The following is a 20,035-nucleotide window of genomic DNA, read 5'->3' on the forward strand; positions in this document are numbered from 1 at the left end:
TTTGAAAGCCAAATTGATACCACGTTCCCTCCTACTCCAATTGCAGAATTAATTTGGCAACTTTTATTTTGGCAGCTGTGCTCTCAATGTGTTTAAATGTGGAAATTTGGCTTCCTGTGATGACAGGGAAAATGTGAAGTGATCCAGTTTTCATGGGACAAATAACCAACTGTTGCTAGAATGAAATAGAATACGACCATCATGTTAATCAACAAAAATCACAACCCACAGTTGCAACTCTCCTTGGGATGTACATACTTACAATTTGAGATTAGTGAATGGCAAAGGTGTCAAGCATTTTTGAATTCTAGCCCAGCAAGGGCTTAACAAGTCACCGTCTTATCCTCTAATAATAAGAATTCAATAACCATCTGCATTAAATCAAGCAATACAAAAGCATAACAAGACATTTATATTACTAAGGAGAGTCATAAATTCACAAAGGTAAACCTAATTAACCATCAAGAGGCTGTTAAAGGGAGATCAGTGTTTATTTAACAGTCCAGCCAAGGAAATGAATTTCAGTTGGGAGACAATCCCAGCTTACAGGCGTGCACCATTGCAAACAGCACTTTTAAAATGGGAGAAGGCCAGCTGTAGCCAGTGGCTAGTGACATATGAAGTGTCAGGATCCTCTGGTGGCAGTTATGGGGTGGCAATAACACCGCTTTCCTGACACGTCAGGAGTTACCATGGCGACACCATTCAGGACCAGAATCCTCTAAGCCCGCCCGCTCGCTCCCCCCCACCCCCCCACTGTGCGATCCAGTGCCAAGCGTGCCCCCACCCCTTCACCCCACACATTCGTCATGCACCAATTGCCTTGCGCTGCAATGAAGACACTTCCTCCTCCTGCCTCTCCACAGCTAGTGAATGTGACTCAATTTCCTAAAAGCAACGTCAAGTCTCACAGTCAGAGACTTGGCATTTCCCCATGCCGGCCCTCCCCTTTGTGAGTTGTGTAAACGGACTGTGAAATCAGCAGTTTCTGATGCACACAGACATATATGCACACTGGTTCTCAGACATTCTTAAATTGGCTCGCCAATTGAGGAACTACATGACCGGCTGTAAGAAAAGAAAAAAAAAAAAGCCAGTCAATGGTTTTCGCAAAGCTACAGAAATCATGCAAAATACCTTTTCATTGTAATTACCGATTACGAAGAACACAAAATATATATATATGAATCTGCCAGAGGTTTATGAATAGGCAGTGTTGGGTGGAGTCAAAAACTGGAAGGAGTCACAGCTGTAAACCACTGAGTATCCACCATCTACGGGATCTAGGATATGCTCCAGGCTCCAGGTCTGAAGAAGAAAACCATCACCACAGGAATGCCACAGCATAATGAATAAGAAATTATGAAGACCAGACATCAGATAAAAAGACCAGCAGTGCTGCAGAAGAAACATCGGAAAACCAGTTTGTGAAGGAGGAGTTTATTTGGCCATCAATTACCCATCTCTACACTAGATCAGGCTTGAAGTCCCCTGCACAACAGGCTAAGGTAACACTTGAGCAAGGAGCTGCAATGTCCAAATGTGAACGAACCACTCAAAGGGAACCGGATCCTGTCCTGGATCCCGAGCGCGGATCCCTGCCCGTACCGTTCCTCGGCGTTACGTTGCGTTAAAAAAATCCCGATCGACGTCTTTGCGCAAATTCAGTATCGCGTGCATCCAACGGCCAGTGTGATCGCAGGTTCACCGTGGGGAACGAAATGCACGCCGTAGTGTTGACACTTCCCCCACTGATGTCACTGATGATTTCCTGTCCTCCTCCCGTATTTCTTTCCTTTTTTTGTCGCTCCGGTCCAAGTTTTCCAGAATTCCGAGGAATGAACACGCGATCCTTCGGGGAACACCTTCTATCTTCGTCTCCACGGGGACGAGAGGGCTGAAAGAAATGTAACCGGACAAGCACAAAGAACAGCACGGGCCGCCAAGCGCCGACCGCCAAGCGCCATTCCAAACCGGCACAACTCGCACGGTCAAGTCACTCTCCTGCGATATTAGTGGAGTGAATTCCTCACTTTGGAAAACGAATCAACTATCACTGACCTTATTTTAGTTGGAGAATATACCATACATACAGGGTGTAAAGGCACAAGGAAGTGGCTATAGCTGCTTGGCTAGGAAACTGTAAACATACTGCCTTAGATTTGTACAGCCGTTGAGGGCTCAGGTTGTACTCAGGTTAAAGGCAATGAAAAGAACAGCACCCCGCTGGAGGCTTGAGTAGTACTCAATATTAAAAACATTTTTCACAAAAGGATTAAAACATACAGTCCTTAATTACATTGGTAGTCTAAGCAATGGTATGATTTGCTTGCACAATAAAAGAGGATTTTGTATAAAAAAAACCCTAATACCCACCCTCTTGCCTCGTCTACACCTACCAAATATGGTGGTGTTTTTTTTTTTTTTTTTAACCCCACCCTTTAAAATGAATATTTTGCAGACTCTGCAGCTGAAAGTTAATCCCCAGTAAGGCCAAGACCCCCTCCTGCCCTAGAGAAGTATTCTGTCCCATTTTTGGAAAGGGTTCATGTGGCACCGTTTTATTGTGTGTCTCAAGAACTCGCTGGCCTTTCGGAACATCAGTGGTTAAAAATGAGGCTGAAAAAAAAAAACTGGAGTTGAAGTTTCCCGGAGGAGAACTCCCATGAACGTGGTGGGTAAGGGAAGCACTTCCTCCCCTTCCCTCTGGATTACATCGCTGAAGCTGTGCTCGCTAAATCCGCCTGCGTTTTCTTACGTCTGGGAAGAGCTCGCGTGGGCTGGGCGGGAGGTGGGCGGGGCCTAAGCGTCGTCGTACTTGTGCAGGGCTTCCTCAAGCTTGCCGGTGATCTTCTGGAAGAATCCGATCTGCTGCTGCAGGTAGTGCTGCATCTGGGCCTTGAAGTCGCGCACGCGGGTCTGGTGGAAGTGCTGGATCTCGGCCAGCGTGGCGAAGGAGATGATGTTGCAGCGCTCGTGGACGCCGTCCGCCTGGGGCCCCTCCATCTTGCCCTCTTCCACGTGCTTCTGGCTTTCCTTGACCTTCGTCAGAGCTCCTGTGGGGCCAAGAGGGATGGTAGGTTAGTGAAGAATGTCAACTTTTGAAAAACCAGAGGAAACATTGCTGGTGGATTCACAGATGCATCTCACTTCAACTGGCTAAGGGGTGCTCTCCTCCAACCCCAAATTACTGTACAACACAGCATAACAAAAAAAAACATCTAACAATCACAGTCAGCTTCAAAATCACAATGCACTTGGCTTTAAAGGTAATTTTTAGGAACTCTGGAGACAAAGCGTTCTAATGACACTAGAACTACTGTAAACATGTACAACAGCACTAAAACAGCAAACAAAGTTTAAAAATGATTTAGCCCAGGTTCTCTTTTTGAATGCCCTACTGCTCACTGGAAATTACTGGATGACTAAGTGTTATAAATAGCTATCTATCTATATAGGAGAAGAAAATAAAAGATTTAAAATAATCCATGTTTCCGAAGAAGCACTATTTTCAGCCTCTTCTTCGCTTAACCGGGCATGCTGTGTAAATAAACAAAATGTGTGACCAATTGTAACAGCTGGATCAAACTTGGCCGCCGCGTTAATTAAGCGCGGCGAATCGTTTTGTGCAGTTACAGTGAGAAGCTCCAGTTTCAGCAAATACAATGCCCACAGCTTTAAAGAGAGATCAAGACCGGGATACTAAACGGTAACGGATGCAATTTCAAAGGTCGTCCGTCACGTCCACTTCAGAGTGACCCTTATCAAAGAGGCCCAAGCAGGCCTGGACGCCGCCTTGTGCACAGAGAGTCTTTATTGTTATGTCTCGAATCTCGGCTGAGGCCTTTCATCTGTACGGCAGAACAATAAAACACAGCCTGCGACAGCCAAACAGGAACTCTGATTGTGCCAGCTATTCTCATTGCATCAAACAAAGCCAGTTGGACTGATCCCAGCTCACTCCGGCAATGTCTCGTCGTATGATGAGTTACAGGTCGACTGAGTTCAGAAGCAAGGGGCGGGGCTTCTTTGCCGGTATAGACATCATGTGCTTGGTGCTTGTTAGCAGGAGGCCATGAGTGTGTGTGTGCGTGTTTGGGGGGAGGGATGTTTCCAGGATGACATTATAGCACTAAACCAAGTCACATCATTGCCATCAATACCCAATCAAATTAGAACAATTTGCACTCATCTTTTTTTAACTGCTGCCCGTAATTTCCTTCCTAGGAATTATTGGCTGCACTAATATACATTCTTAAGAATGAGGAACAAGAACACAATGACCGTTAAAGAGGAAATACACTGCAAGCTTTAATTACATTGTACAGGAATACAGTTTGGTAAGTGTCATCCTATTAAAACATTGTTCTCTTTGCTATTTAATTTCCCTGAAATTATAAAACTTCCCTGACATCCACACAATGACCAAATTCCCCACCTTTTGTAGTAATGCTCAACTCTACAGTCTTTTTTAACCATCCTAGGTTTCACAAGGCAAAGAACTTCTCCCTCTATGCCAGTTCCTTTATAATGTGTGAGAACTTGTCTGCATGCATATGCAAGCACTAAGATTTTATTACAAAAAATGTATCTAATATAGCAACAATATTCACAATAATAAAAAAGATGAAGGAGAACATCAAAGCTATGATGTAGTTTAGGTCCTGATTAGATGTGACAGTGCAAAGCAAAGCGTTTGTGAAGCAAACCCCTGGACAGACGCTGTCACATTCCCCTCCCGTAATAATGAAGTGAGCCCATCGGATCCTCTTGCACCGGTGGGACTCCCTCACGGGGAGAGTCCTTTTCAGACGGTGAGAGGCTCTAAGGTATGCGTTTTCACTGAGGCCTAATGAGCTCAGGCATGTTTGCTTTTAAAGGCGGTGCCCGCCCGCACGCCCTTCGGGCTCTAAGCCCAGCTTCCTGAATCGCTACGGTCTGGAATTCTTCAAGTGCTTCAGCAGTCACCGTGAAAAACACTCAGCCGAGCCCCCTTACACAGTTCCTGACAGGAAGAGCACCGTGGAGCTCAGACAGGAAACGAGGAGGATATACGGCACTACATACATTCTCTATCGAGAATGACATAGGCCTACTTTTTTACACAGTGCCCAGGTTTACTCTGATATTGATCCTCATCATGAGAGAAAACACAATTGGAGACTTCAACTTAGTTCTGAACAGTTGTCATTTTCAAATTTCATGAGGCTTTCTAATTATGCTTTTCATATTTCAACATATAACTCTGGGTCAGTTTTCCCATATATTGTAATTTGCAACCCCTAGGAAGACAGAGCTACACAGTAAAATGTCCAGTGTTAATTCAACTCTAACGGAGTACACAGGAGTCCAATAGGGGATGACATGCACTCAGTAAAAGTTTATTTAACACTGCATGTCTTGGGTGTAGCGCTGATTGGAAAAGTGCTGCTTTCAGTGGCGGCATCTGCTAACCTGTAAACACCTGGGGAAGCTGTTGCCGTGGTAACCTGTGGACCCGCAGGCTGTCAGAACCACACCTTACCTAGGCGGGATAAAAGGCGCCCGCCCTACGCCGCAGACCGCCAGTCACAGTCCGCCAAAGACGGAGCTCAGGCTGGTGCACGCACAGACGCGGCTCAGGAAAGCACTTTCATTGGCTCACCCACTCACCGGGGACCAACAATCTCTGCCAGTTCTGCCGTCATTCAAACTGCATTCACGCTTAGTTTCTGCTGATAAGAGATGAACGATTACATCGCACCCTGGGACCCAAGCACTCTCATCTGGCTGCAATTAATTTCTCACATTTGCAGTTCAGTTCAGGACATCAAAGGAAATTTGTACAATGAAAATTTAATATCGCAGTACACACGCCTGGACTGTCTTAAAGGTCGACGGCATCATAAACAAGAAGAATAAATGGAAAAGTCTGTTTATGGCTGATACATCTTATTGCTATCATATTATTATACTGCTTGTTTGTTTGAGATTTTTGGTTGCGTTAACAGTTGTATGTAAACTAATTTCCCCATGGGAATTAAAACAGATCTCATCTCATTGAGCACCTCCCACTGATAAGGTGTAGCCACTAGTGTGAACTGATTGGCAGGCTGTACCTGGTACCCTAATATTTCTTTGATGTCTTTAAAGCCAGTATGTAACACTAAATAAATGCATTAGTATAGCTGCATATGCCCAAGCCCTGCTTCACAGATGGAAAAAGAGAAGTCACTACATCAGCTCCAACAACCCGTAACCTTGCTCTGCAGCCATCCGCGTCCCAGAATGCTCAGCTGGCAGCCCTGTCACGCCCTGACAGACAGGGAGGAACATGCTGTTCCCATAGAAACATAAACGAGGTGCATTCGGGATGCTGTTAATAATGCAGAAGCTCTGATGCGTCTACACAGCGAAAGTTTGGTCATATGCCCCCCCCCCCCCCACCTTGAACCATTTGAAGAGCAGTTCCTTTGGAATGTGTTTTTATTCTGTTAGAATTCCAGAACTCCATTGCTTTCAGTTACCAGTAGTTATTGTTACATCAGCATTAGAATGTTCAGTCAAGAACACTCTAATCACATAGGCTATGTGATCTCACACCTTAAAGGCTGGCTTGCGTCAAAGCTAGGCTAAACGGTCTCACATCCTTTTTGAATGGGACAGGACAGGACCCCACAAAATGATTTCACAAGCTGCGCTGTGATGCAAAGAACAAAGTGTGATATCAGGAAGATTTCAGAATCAGCAGCGCCCCTATTCTGTCCCATCCAAAATGGTCAAAACAAGTCCCAGCAAAGACAAGAACCAGCCTAAGGCAGTAATATAGGTAAAGGGGAAATAAAATACAAGGCACTCGCAGAATATGCAAATTTATAGTTAGCATGTTTTTAATTCAGTCAGAGCTCCAGCAGCATTTGCCTGAGGTGCCGTACAAAGCTGGCAGAGCCAGAGCAGGAGTACTGAAGAGGTTCCGCAGGCAACGACGGAGGAAAAGTTGCCTTGTTCAGTCATGGAGACTTGCGCCTGAGAAACGGCGACCTCATAGCTGCCTTATCGGTTTCGTAATTCGGATTACGCAACGCTGCTCCCCAGCTGCCATGTGACTCGTCGCTTGCTGTCTCGCCAAGCTCTTTGTGACACATTGTCAGATTAAGGAACAGCCTAATAGTTTAGACGCGTTCAACCAATTAACTCGGTGACACGTAATACCGTGATAATTAGGCTAACCAAACCTGGAGCGTAAGAACCATAGTGCGCTTTAAAATGAGACAATTAGCCTGATGAATCTCACGCTTGTTGTACAGGGTCTTCTTTAAACAGTATACAACTAGCCAGCAGGCCAGTGGCATAGCCAAATTCTACTGCGCCAGCATAGATACATGAAGCCCACCCTGGTTTTGCTGTTGAAGTGGGCCAATTTCAAGATGGCTGACAGAACCCATTCTTAGTTCAACAGGTGAAGAGGGAACTCTCAGATAACCTACAGCTGGACAGATTTTCCAGCCAGTTGCAAACATTCCGTTCAAGGCAAGTAAAGCCTACAGTCAAAAAGTGCTGATCTGGTAATGCCACGTAATTGTGTTTCAAAGCCAGTATCGGCAGGAGATGCAGCGAACCTACTGTATAACCAACAGAGTGGAGCATTTGCAAGTGATAAAGCATTCAATCATTCTAATGAATTCCATACTTCATACATCATCTCATCTCAACTGTCGAGCGTGTGCTGGAAATTCCAGAAAAAAAAAACTGATGATGGAAGTGAAAAAGCAAGCACAAATTAAATTCCAAGCTTCTCTGAAAATATTCAACAAGTTCAAACTTTCCCTGGTTTTTCCCTGCAGAAAACTCACCAGTTCTGCTTTGATACAACATATTTTTAAAGTATGCCTCAAAAGCACATGTACTTCGGTGGACAGAACGTAAGCAATGTACACATCCTCTGGATATTGAGTCAGCCACGCTGAAAATAACCACTTTTTTTCCTGCACATCAACTGATGATGGAAGTGAAAAAGCAAGCATAAATTAAATTCCAAGCTTCTCTGAAAATATTCAACAAGTTCAAACTTTCCCTGGTTTTTCCCTGCAGAAAACTCACCAGTTCTGCTTTGATACAACATACCGGCCCTCAAATATGCCATCAATAGGAACTGGTCAGGTATTGTGATGCTAAAGATAATATTCTCAGGACAGTTTTATTTTTAAAGTATGCCTCAAAAGCAGATGTACTTCGGTGGACAGAACGTAAGCAATTTACACATCCTCTGGATATTGAGTCAGCCACGCTGAAAATAACCACTTTGTTTCCTGCACATCAACCATTGAATCCCTTTTCAGTACCAGTCCTACATGTCTAGCATTAATACACCAACCAGCATTAATACACACACAAAGAATAAACTTGAACTAAAGAAACACAGCCCAGACTGAAAATGAAAGCTTGTAGGTCAAATCAGTTGCAGTATAGGTCACTGTAATCAGCGCTCATTGTCCACTCCATTTTGAGCAGTCAGCGACACCACTTCCTTTCATGGAGAAACCCGCAAGCCGGGTTGCTGAGGTTACCACGACGGAAGACTGAACAAGTAGCACAGCTGGTGCGAAATGAACGCAGCCGCCAATCATGCTGCAGTGCGCAGGACGCCTCACTCAGTAACCCCTGACATAGCCCATGACTGATCCAGGAAATTAAGGGCATGACTACTGCTCTAAGTGCGTCAACAGCCTGACCCATTCAGGAGGCCCCTAGCCTTCTGCTAAAACCCAAAAGGCTCAGCGATCGTGATCGATTAGGGAGTTTTTTTTAAATCTGTGACCGTGAGACACGAGGCTCAAATTTCTTGTGCCGTATTTTCTTGTGCCGGGAGGTTATAAAATGAGCCTCTGTCTGATGCATGAACGTGTATAATGTGATCCGGAAGAAGGAACTAAAGGAAACAAATTCTTTCCAATTTCGCACCCCTGGCTGCTAATCCACCACGCCCTGTCATTCGGGGATGTACAGCTCAGAGCCCCCAACTAAGCACAGCGACCACGCGGGCGACCACGAGCCGGGGTAGAAACTAGGCTCCTTTCCAACGCGTGGTCGCCTCGCGTTGGAAAGGCTCGAAGACTTGCCCCCCACAGTCGCTGGTTAACATTGATAAAAACATCTTTTTGTGTGGTGAAGACGGTTTATGAGTCACGCAATTTTCCACCTACGTCTCAAGGACAGCTTCAGTCTCTCTCGCACAGTGAGGCGCCAAATGTAGCTAACGTTAAATTTTTGTGCTACTAAAAGTCTTTTGTACCACAAAATGAAAAAAAAACAACTTACTGCATTTCATGCACAAAAAGTAAAATGTGCTTTGCATTTCATGTAGGTATCACTTTGCATCTTGTGGCACAAAACCCAATACTTGACCAGCATTTTGTGAATAAAATGGACTTTTGTGGCCACAAAAAAAGAAAAAAAAAGCAAACATATATATTATGATTGGCTGGTGTAGTCAAGTGATCTGGAAGTAAGGCTCATTTTCAAGTTGTTCAGCTGCCAATATGGATCTCAATTCAGGAATTCCCATCAGCTTTCTTGCAACAGACTTACTCCTGGTGCATGGAATGTTGGCAGTTGTTAGCAGGTTCAACAATAAAATAAATGTGAGCAACATACAACTACCTTTTTTCTGGTTGTTTTCATATCATAAGCCTACATACAGTAGCTTGAGCTAACGTGGAGGCTACCATTTCTTATTAGCAGACTATAGCCTATATCCAACAGAAGTCAGGCAAAGTGATTTAGTTTGTTAGCTGGGCGGCTAATATTCAGGGGAGGTTGCTCTCAGCTCTCCACCAAAGAAACCACGACCTACATCATTTCAAAGAAAACCCAGACACTGGTGTTCTCTCTCTCTTCTTTTTTTTCCAGACATTGACGTAAAAAGCCCCGCTACATCAACATCTGCGAACAAAAACGCGGTCCCTTACAGCCTCCGCATACCTACAGCCCCTTGCTCAAAACCCACGGAAATCCTATCCCTGCAGTCTGGAAACACACAAAGGAGAAAGTACTTTGTTGAGATCAGCCTCTTAAGAGGTGTCTTGTATTACACTGATCCTCTCTGTGGGGCTAGCAATCGCTACTCTTGTTTTAGACTTACATTACACTGTTCTTTGCTGTACTTTAAACCAGAATATCAATTGATAAAAAATAATACACAATTACAAGTGATACCAAATTATAAAAGATATTTCTGCTAACATAAAACAGACCCATAATATGCTAACTCAAGATCACTGTCCATCACAGGATCAAAGTGACTGAGTACATCTTCGATATCTTTCCGTTCTCCAGGCCAATGAGACTTTTACTTCCTCAGAATGTCGCAGTGCCACAGCCTGACGGTACCGCAGCTAGCGCTAGTCCCACGCCGCTTTGAAGCGGTGGCCTCGTTTAGAGCTGACAGGCCTTCCGCCATCCCGCGGATTTCGGTGGGAATAATCCCCTTCCTCGTGCCGTTGGGCTGTCTGTCACAGACACCACAGGAGCAACAGGAACAGGAAAACAACAGAGGAGGTATGAAAATAACACCGTTTGATTGAGGCACATAATGACACCAGTGGCACAACAGAATACACGGTACAGTCATGCCTCATTTGCATTTTCTCATTTGCATTTTCCCCATTGTGTTGTAAAGACTTCACGTAGACGATAATGAGAAGTTAAAAAGTTTCCGTGTAATGAGAAATTTAACACAACACTGTGAGTGAGAGGAATGCATGAGCGGTAACATACAAGGGGGCCACAAGAGCACTACAGTTTCAAAAGCTTCTCCATGGCTTCCTTAACTCTTTGAAGAGTAGGTTTTTTTTAACAAGGTGAATCCTAGCTGGTTAGGTTTTGGCATGGAGATTTGTGATTTACCAAGTACCATTAGTTTCAAGAGTTAAAGTGTTTCCCATGGCCTAGCTACAGAATGCAAAAATATATTTCCCCATGCTAAAATATACTAAACATTGCTACTGGTTAACCTTAAATAGTTTATTCAATATAATGCTACCAAAAATGAGCTAATACGGTTTGTGTGTCAACTGTAATTGCTTGCTATGCGGAATCTCAGTGTTTCCCACACATCAGTTTTACTTGAGAAGGTCACCCAAATACACTTGGAGACCCCACCCATCACCCCCTCGCCGGTCTGCAATTGCAAAACTCAACTGTTCTACAAGAACGAGCAGGGTAAACAGTTCTCCTTTTCTGCTTATTGTGTAATTATTCTCTTTGGACTTTGGAATTCTATTAATTAAATCTGTAACTGTGCAGTGTTGGAAGTAATGCAGCACACCGGTAAGGTTACCAATTCTAAAACCCCTCCGCCCCTCCCCACAGACTACCGCCACAAATAAATTTCAGACCTGTGGGAAACACTGATTCAGATTACAGATTAAAGCTCTCGTCAAAAATATATTCACAGAGCCCTAAATTATGCCGTTGTGGGGTTCACATGGTGCCAAAAGTAAAAGTTTATCTTGCATTGCACCAAAAACACACTCTGTTCCAAGCAATATTCTGTAAGGGCCAACACACTGTAACACCATATCTAATTTCACTCAAACATTAAGTAATCTGAAACGGGGTGTTAGTTTAAGGATACGTCCAATTTCCGAGAGATAGAGTATGGAAAAACACAGCCTTATCCAACCAAGAGCAGAAGACATGAGGGAGAGTGACACTGGCAGTAAAGATACTGCATGAGTCGTAGCCAAGATTCCAGCCTCTACATTTTAACCCAATGTTCCTGTATTAGCAACTATGAACCTGGAAAAACACCCAGGAATTTGGGCAAACAGAGAGAAAGACTCTGCATTCTTCCAGAGCTGTGGAAAAAAAATCTCCAGTTAAAAGGAGAAGAGTCCATATAGGTTGCTGTCATGACAACATGGCCGAGCTGGAGTCAGCCGTGTGAATGCGTTTGCCTCATTACCCTGACCGGTATGTGTGTGCAACTTCTCACACCTTTACAAGTATAAAAGTTCAAAATGGAGGTATGCATGACTGCTGAATACATAAGCATGCATATGAGCTAATATCAGGCTATGGAGCATATGACATACCATATATGAAATATGACTACTTGTTTTAATGTGGATTTAGAAGCAAAACATTCAGCCATTTTAAATCCTGTTTATAACTACTGGAGAAAAGAGTAAATCAATCTAAAAGCCATAATTGAATGATTTTGTGTGGAATCATAAAACAGACTTGAGGTACTAGTACTTATTTTTGTAATACTGGCCCTAAAATATGTCATTAGTTAAATATGCCAATTTCCAGGCTTCATTTGCAAGGAAAATGTTCTTAAAGGGATGGAGTGTGGCACAGTGGGTAAGGAACTGGGCTTGTAACCGAAAGGTCGCCGGTTCGATTCCCGGGTAAGGACACTGCCGTTGTACCCTTGAGCAAGGTACTTAACCTGCATTGCTTCAGTATATATATCCAGCTGTATAAATGGATACAATGTAAATGCTATGTAAAAAGTTGTGTAAGTCGCTCTGGATAAGAGCGTCTGCTAAATGCCTGTAATGTAATGTAAAAAATGTCTCACTCGGTCCAGGAGGGCGGTATTCCAGGAACAAGGTTGGAATCTGGCACAGTAGCCCTGCGGTGCCACATTCCACTGAAGCAGTGACATCACAAGACGAGGGGTGAAAGAATTTAGCCTCTCGACCAATCCCTGGCCACAACCGTCTTGGAGTAAGCACCAACATGCTATGGCTAAAGAAAAACAGGCTTTACACTTCACTGCTCATCAGCACAGACAGCCAAATCCAGTCGGAACTATTTGCTTCCATGACTCAAACAGAAAGTGCTTGTGACAAATAAATTCCGGGCTAAATTGGGCAGTGGAACAAAGGCAAATATTGAATTACTGATAAATTACAGGAACTAAGACTGCTGACATTACCAAAACACATCCAACCAGTCTACTACATATGACTGAAAACAGCAGACAGGCAAACTTAAGCAGGATATTGGCTTAAGGCCAGTGGCTTAAGATGTGGTGAAAAGGTTACAGGTTCAAATCCTGTATCTGGGAATTGCCTTGAGATAGGGTCTTAAATACTATCCAAATATCCAGGAACAATGTCTAAAGAGTTACGCAACTTGTCCAGGATACCAGCGTTTGCCAAGCAAAGTAAATACTTTATTTACTTGTTTAAACAGGAAGATAGTTTGAGATGGCATGCAGTTTTGGGTGAGGAAACAGCAAGAAGAGAGAAAACCGAGGGTCTGGCACACTAAGTTTGGCGTGGGATCGTTGTTCTCCGGTCAGCTCTTTGCAAGCTCAGCACGAGCATTTCAGTTCACAAGAGCATATCTTTGTCTTCACACAATAACCGTACAGTCATCTCTCCTCGGCAGCCCAATTTTATGACCTTACATGTGAGCCAAACCCTCTCACATCTTGCCCAGCGAAGGCAACCCCCGCCTCATGAAAGTGGAGCCAAAGCTCTCCCGTCTCTAGGCTGCATGATGTAGGCCCGCCCACATTGGTGAGGTCATGGATTACACTAGTTGGGCTTAATGCCAGGTGACAAGAAATAGCCTATCATTCCTTGGAGAACACTGTTTTGTCAAAGATGAGAATACCTGGAACAATGGACAAAAATGGAGCAAATGGACATTCTTTACTGATGAAACTGGTAGGTGCTTACAGGGTGAATTTAGGACCAGCATCAACACAGCTGTGCTAAAACATCTACTGTGTAAAGGCAGAGGTGAGAGAGAGAGAGAGACTTTTGTATTTTACTGTGTTACTGTAACACAACCTTGTCCATGCTTTTTTTTATCCCTGAATTATATGCCATGTCAAACAACATTCAATAAAGCCCTAAACACTAAGAGCCCACTTTGTCCATTAAACCAGATTAGGACATGACAGGAAACTCTAAGGAGAATAAAACATTCAGGTTGAAAAGACTGCATAAATTGTAAAAACAAGCTGAATGTAAACACTTGGCTATTCTGCAAAAATGTAAGCTAAACCTGTACATTTTAAAGGGGCGATATGGCACAGGGTTCTTTCCCACACAGGGCAAGTTACAGTTGCTGTGTTGGCACTTTCCCAGCAAACCGGGCAGGGTGGGGGGGAGGGTAGCTTTGCGTTTTGTGTTTTTAGCACTATATAAATATCAATGTCATTCATTCATGGGTAGTTATATACACTGATAGGCATTTAAGTGTGGTGTTCCTAATCGTAATTATCAAGACGATATCATTGCAAATTGTCTTGGTAGCGCGCAATTGGCTGGACACACGATGAATAAGCTCTCTTTTCAAAGGGATAAATAGAAACTCTGTTTGCGTTACTTGACAGTCTGCTGAGAGCACACATTATTAATTATTTTGCTGCGGGGACTGCACGTGTGTTCCACCAACAGCGAGCATTTTGTGTTTTTACTGCAAACGCCTGTGAATGGCCACTCATTGGCTGTTTTCTAAGGTCCTGAAAAGCAGCAGTATTTCCTTATACATTCATAGCATTGGCGAAAAAACGTCTTATGAAGAAGCTTGTGTTTTCTTTAAAAATCACCCTTTGGAAAAAAGGGTTAAACGGGAACTCAAAATGGCACTGGGAGGCGCTGGCCTTTGAGCTGTAACTGACACAACAGCTCAAATTGTGTGCTGACAAATTCAATTAACAAGACCTTCATTAATTGCTTTACTGCCAGTCACTTGGTTCCTTTATGGCAGAGGCAGAAGTAAACGCTTGCTTTGAAACATCCGCTTGATTTGGGGTCTTTGTGATTACCCTGGTCTGTGGCACAGCTGAATCATACAGGCAAATTGGACTCAGCACATGTCCGAATTCCAGGAATTTTTAATCATTAAAAGCAACTTAATGAGTCCCATATACCGTGGTTTTCTAATAAACTCTGTCAAGACGCAAGCCAGAAATAATACAGATGCACAAGGTTTGTCTTTCTCAAAATATAACAATGGTTAAAAAAAGACCAGATCCACTTTGTTCTGTAACCATCCTGATCCGGGAGATTAACTGTGGTATAGGCTATGTCTTCTTAAATGCAGAACTTGTTTCTCAGATTCTTACAGTTAAACTTCATTATTTTCCCTTGTACCAGGGAAACTTGGTGCCAAAACCCCATCTTCAGTTGATAATTCTGTATTTTAAATGATAATGCAATTGGGTTATGACTCAATGAAAAGTCAAGGCCCATGTACCTGCTGTAGTGCAGCCTCAGATTAAAATATGTGAAACTGCAGCACATAAAATAAGTTCATCATTACAACCTCGCAGTTTTTCTGACGCCCTGCTGGAGGAACGCGTGGATCTTGCCGCGTTATGATCTGGACGGCTTAGCGGACGCTTCTACATCCTGTGAGATTTAGCAAGAGGTGTGGCTCCAGGCCGTTGCGGCATGATCAGCATCAGCAACGCAATCACTACAAAGCTTCGCAAGCTCATGCAGACTGCTGGAGACAAACACATGCGCCTCATTTTTGAAGAGAGTTGTTTCGCAATGACTGGTTTCATTCAGCCTTCCCACAAACAAGCGCTGAAGGATGTTTGTCTCGTCGTACTGAACTATGGACAGTGCGCAATGCTTGATCGTCAACAAAAAAGGCAATGATGCATCAGCAAAGCCCTCCTAAAACATAGAGACAGAGGATGTCGAGTTTTGTTCTTTGTTGGCCATGGAACTTAATTCCACAATCACAGTCAATCACTGGAGGGGAGCTTTGTGTATGTTTGCACATGAGACATGCTGAGGGGGCAACTTTAATTCAAACAGGTGGAAAAATATTTCTATAAGTGCATTACTTGCATATGTCCCTTAAAGCTACATGATACCTCAATTCCTACATCTCATCTGAACAATAACAAAATGTAGTTTTTTTGTTGGCTTATTTCAATAACTGCCTGACCCCTGACTGGAATTAGCTCACCTGACATAACATGAATACACCAAGATTGCAGCCAAAGAAAGTCTTAAAACAATGCAGGATGCCATGAAAGTCTTATCTTTCAAGTAGACATTCCAGGATGGTCCTGTATGGAGAACGTTTTGATGAAGGCTTTTACAACGAGCACATGTACGCTAATCCACACACAGCAATGATTGCCTTAATAAAAAGCTGCTCTCTGACAAAAAAAAAACAATACCCACAAAACAAAGCTGTCAGCTATGTATCAGTGACAGCAATGTCACCTGTCATCCACCCACTAGAAACGCTGCCCATGTCTGTCTTAGCAACATACTTCACTGTTTCTACATTAATTGCACACGTGGAAAACTCCCAAATCTCTACACAAGGTTTTAATTTAACAAGACTTTACTTCCTTGTTGGAAAGAAGGGGGTAAATGGTGCACACCGCAGAAACACACACCGTTCTGTTACCACCGTCCTGACAATGCAATGGGTCACCAGCAATGGAAAAACACACACCGCGTCAGCAGAACGGATTTGGCCCACGTGACTCAGCGGCCGTGTTGTAACAGTGGCGTTAGCTCGCCGTGTCCCGACTTTACAATGCAAACATTTCGGTTTGGCATGCAAAAAAGCTCACTGCGATAATGCTGGAGACTGCTGACGCGTTCATACCGGCAAAGGTCATACAAACACAATGAAGACTGCGACACAAACTGAACTTGGGGGAAATCTAATCAGTTTAATTTGTGAGAATACGTCTTAGCCGTTCCTGCTGGGCACTTTTTCTCAAGAACAATCAACGGCAGTATAGGCATAGGCTACATTTACAGTCCCCAAATTAGGATAGGCTACGTTAGGCTATCATTTGTTTACTCGTAACTGATGCCAACCTCAAATGAGAACTGTTTGACCCGTATCCTACCTGTAGCAGCAATGTACAATTTTGCCTTGCGCAACACGGTAAAAAGGTAAACGGGACAACACAACACAAGTTTGCCCTTTGTTTGGAAACAGTATTAACCTTACATTGTTAATGGATGAAGGCAATACAATCAGCCTATTGGCATGCATATTTACATTTACTTGTTCAATGCACTTTAACGTTTATAAAAGGTACTACAATGCACTAAAAAACTGTTCTGACAGGATATCAAATCAAAAGAAAAGCAGATTGTGCAATTCATATATTAGCCTGCCAAAGGCCACAAAAATGTTTTCATTCCTGTTCTGCCATTAATAATAACGTTGATGATGCTTTATAGTAGGCCTACCTCGATTTAAAAAATAATTTAAAAAGTAATGTTTCATCCTGACACCACCCCAAACCAAATGGTGATTCGAATTGAAATGCCAAGGGGAAAAACTACGACAACTTCTTAACATTCATCCATAGCACACAATGCAACAAGTGTTTCTTAAGATGTTCCATTGCAGCACAGATCGAAACGAAGTACTGTATAGCAATTAAGCCACATGTGGTAAGACATCTGCTACCAAATAGGCTACACCCACTTGTATAACGCTGCATGCACTCCTTGTAAATCACGTCTGCTCTCAATGGGAATTACTGCGCTAAATTACTTGAAAACCAGACGAACTTCATTATGAAACGTTTTTGGAAAACAGTATAACTTGCTCCATTTCAAATATCGTGTAGCAAAATTCCATATTCTGGGATAATAAAAGTAACGGTTACATTAATATTCGTAACTTATAAAGCAGTCTCCATTATGTTTACGGAACCTAATATGTAAATAGAACAACAACTTTTGAATAAAAATCCAATAGCCCGTTGCATACACTGTTTTTAGGCAATTGTGTATCCTTTCCACGCACCCGATTCCACACGCACATCAAAGAGGCCAAAGTGTCGCCTAGGCTACTTCTCTAAACAATGAAGACACAAACATTTAAAACTGGGCAATATTGCAACAAAAACATGAATTATAGATCCTATATGCAGAAAAGTAACATGCAGTTGAAAATGTATTGAATCACTTAAATGTACAACGTCGGGCAAGAACAAGAAATTACCTTTCTGAACATGAATTATATCTGGATAGTTAGCCAGATGCCCTTGGTAAAGCGCTAACAGATCCATCACGGGATCCAGGTCCTGTCTTGGCTGTTCTGCAAAATAGTCTCCAATGGCATCATAAGCTTCAGCAGTGTATGCGATCGCCTGGTTCAAACCGACAGAGTATGCCTGCTGGTCAAGCTCAAAAGCCTGACCGAGAGCCTTAAAAGACTGTCCAACTTTCTGGTACTCTTTCTTAAATCCCGTTATCTGTTTCCTGGCAAATTCGTTGATGGTGGCATTGACATGCAGCACACTGTCGTCCATCTTTTTCGTGAAAGCTTTGAACCCGTCGATTTTGCTCTCCACTTCTTGTAAGTCAAGTGGGGCAGCCGGGGTGCTGATGGTGAGGAAGAAATTCGCTCCGACCATCTCGTCCTTCTCCGCCTTTCTCTTCCCCTGTTTCCAGGCCTTTTCGTCCGAGCACGAGAGGAAGTGCTGGAATACATCGCACCTGGCCAAGACCGGGTGGCTTGTCATATGGTTCATCCACCATATTAAACCCTTTCTTCTCTTGGAAATGAAATCTTCTTCAAATCTTCCAGTGGCCTGCTTCTCTGGGATGTGCGGGACCGAAATAACGGGAAATTTCTCCACCAGCCTAGCATATAGCCAGTCAAAATGCTTGTATCGCCTGTTCACTTGGTTCTGTGTGTGGGTGGGTGTGAGCTTGTACGAAATGTAACTTTTCATTCCTTTGAATTTGGTTTGTTTGGTGGGGTCGTCAATGGTGCACGAAAATGGGTAGGGGTTCTCCTGCCACTCTGGCCCATACAGTCCCATTACGACGCAAATTTTGTCCCCGTCCTTCACAAAGCCCGACGCTTCCCCAAGAACAAACGCTTCCCCGCCAGACTTCACAAAAGTAGAGAACCTATTGAGGTTTCTGCCGACAGTTGCCGAACTTTTTGCATGTTGCGCGTTCCCACCACGCGCCATTGAAGAAGTTGAAACCCTGTAAGTGGATGGTCCATTGCCATCATAGTCTTGTAAACTTCCCCCAACAACCCCCGGTTCGTCCGCAACTGTTGAACTGTCATCCCAGTCGTCGTCCCAATCGTCGTCACTCCCTTGGCTGATTGGATAATTCTGCTGCTGCTGAGCCGGAGCATTAAACGTAGCAAAATTGGAAGCTGGCGTTTTAGTTAAGTTATCGACCTGAGTCTGGCTTTTGTACGAACCATCGAAGCCACCAGTGGGAATGTTGGCATACCTTGTTCCTTGTACTTGGTACCCATCCCCAGATGTGCTGTTGCTGTACGGAGGGGTTGGGTCGTTCCTGAGAATCTCAACATAAGAAGCAGGGAAGAGCCCCCTCTCTCCTTTGCTATTCACGCCCTCCAACCAGCCCTCTATATCTTGTTCGCTATATAAATTCACGATTTCGTTTTCCTTGACTGAAATCTCCCCAGGATTTTCGGAATTAAAGTCATACAACGCCTTCGCTCTCAGCGCCATAATTCGGAACAACGAGAGCGCGCAGCACAAGCAGAATAACAGTTAACTCCCTCCAGTAGACAGGTTTAGCCAGAGAGCGAACCAAACTCACGCAAACTGTATGGTGGACTTTGCAAAGCGCCTCTTTGATGTTTACTCCGGATCCGTGATTCTCTGTCTGCAAGACTGCCCACTGTTGTCAGGACGACAGCTTTTCAAAAGCATCAAGTCCTTTGCTTCCGTAAAAGTTTATTTCTATACGCATCCAGTAGTTCCACCGTTTAAAGTTGAAGTTCCAGTCGGACTTCTGTGTCACGCAGCTTCATACTCGCTCTCCTCCTGAACGGCAACAGCGCCACACGTAATCAGTCTGGATAATCGAAGGAGGAGCCAAGCAAGGCCGCACAATCAATCAGACAATATGAATCGACCACAGTGACCTCCCGATGAGCCTTATTATGTTTATATATTTAATATTCAAAATTGTGTTTTAAAATACAAAATATAGATTACAATATATTCAAATGGTTTTGCTTGCGTTGTTCCATAACGTTCTGTTGCTGTTTTTTGTTTTATTTTCTACCTCTTACTTAAAACAACGGGACG

At 43.6% G+C, this 20,035-nt stretch overlaps 1 protein-coding gene across 1 annotated transcript; it reads right to left on the reverse strand.

The window, feature by feature from the left end:
* Nucleotides 1-1,424: 1,424 nt before the first annotated feature.
* On the reverse strand, nt 1,425-19,796 carry snx18a (sorting nexin 18a). Its single transcript, XM_064296681.1, has 2 exons — nt 17,950-19,796; nt 1,425-3,056 (listed from the first exon to the last, which is right to left on the reverse strand). The coding sequence occupies exons 1-2, from the start codon at nt 19,448-19,450 to the stop codon at nt 2,803-2,805; spliced, it is 1,755 nt and encodes a 584-aa protein (XP_064152751.1). The 5' UTR covers nt 19,451-19,796; the 3' UTR covers nt 1,425-2,802.
* Between the last annotated feature and the right edge of the window lie 239 nt (nt 19,797-20,035).

This window comes from Anguilla rostrata, chromosome 10 (genome assembly GCF_018555375.3).
Source record: "Anguilla rostrata isolate EN2019 chromosome 10, ASM1855537v3, whole genome shotgun sequence".
NCBI lineage: Eukaryota > Metazoa > Chordata > Actinopteri > Anguilliformes > Anguillidae > Anguilla > Anguilla rostrata.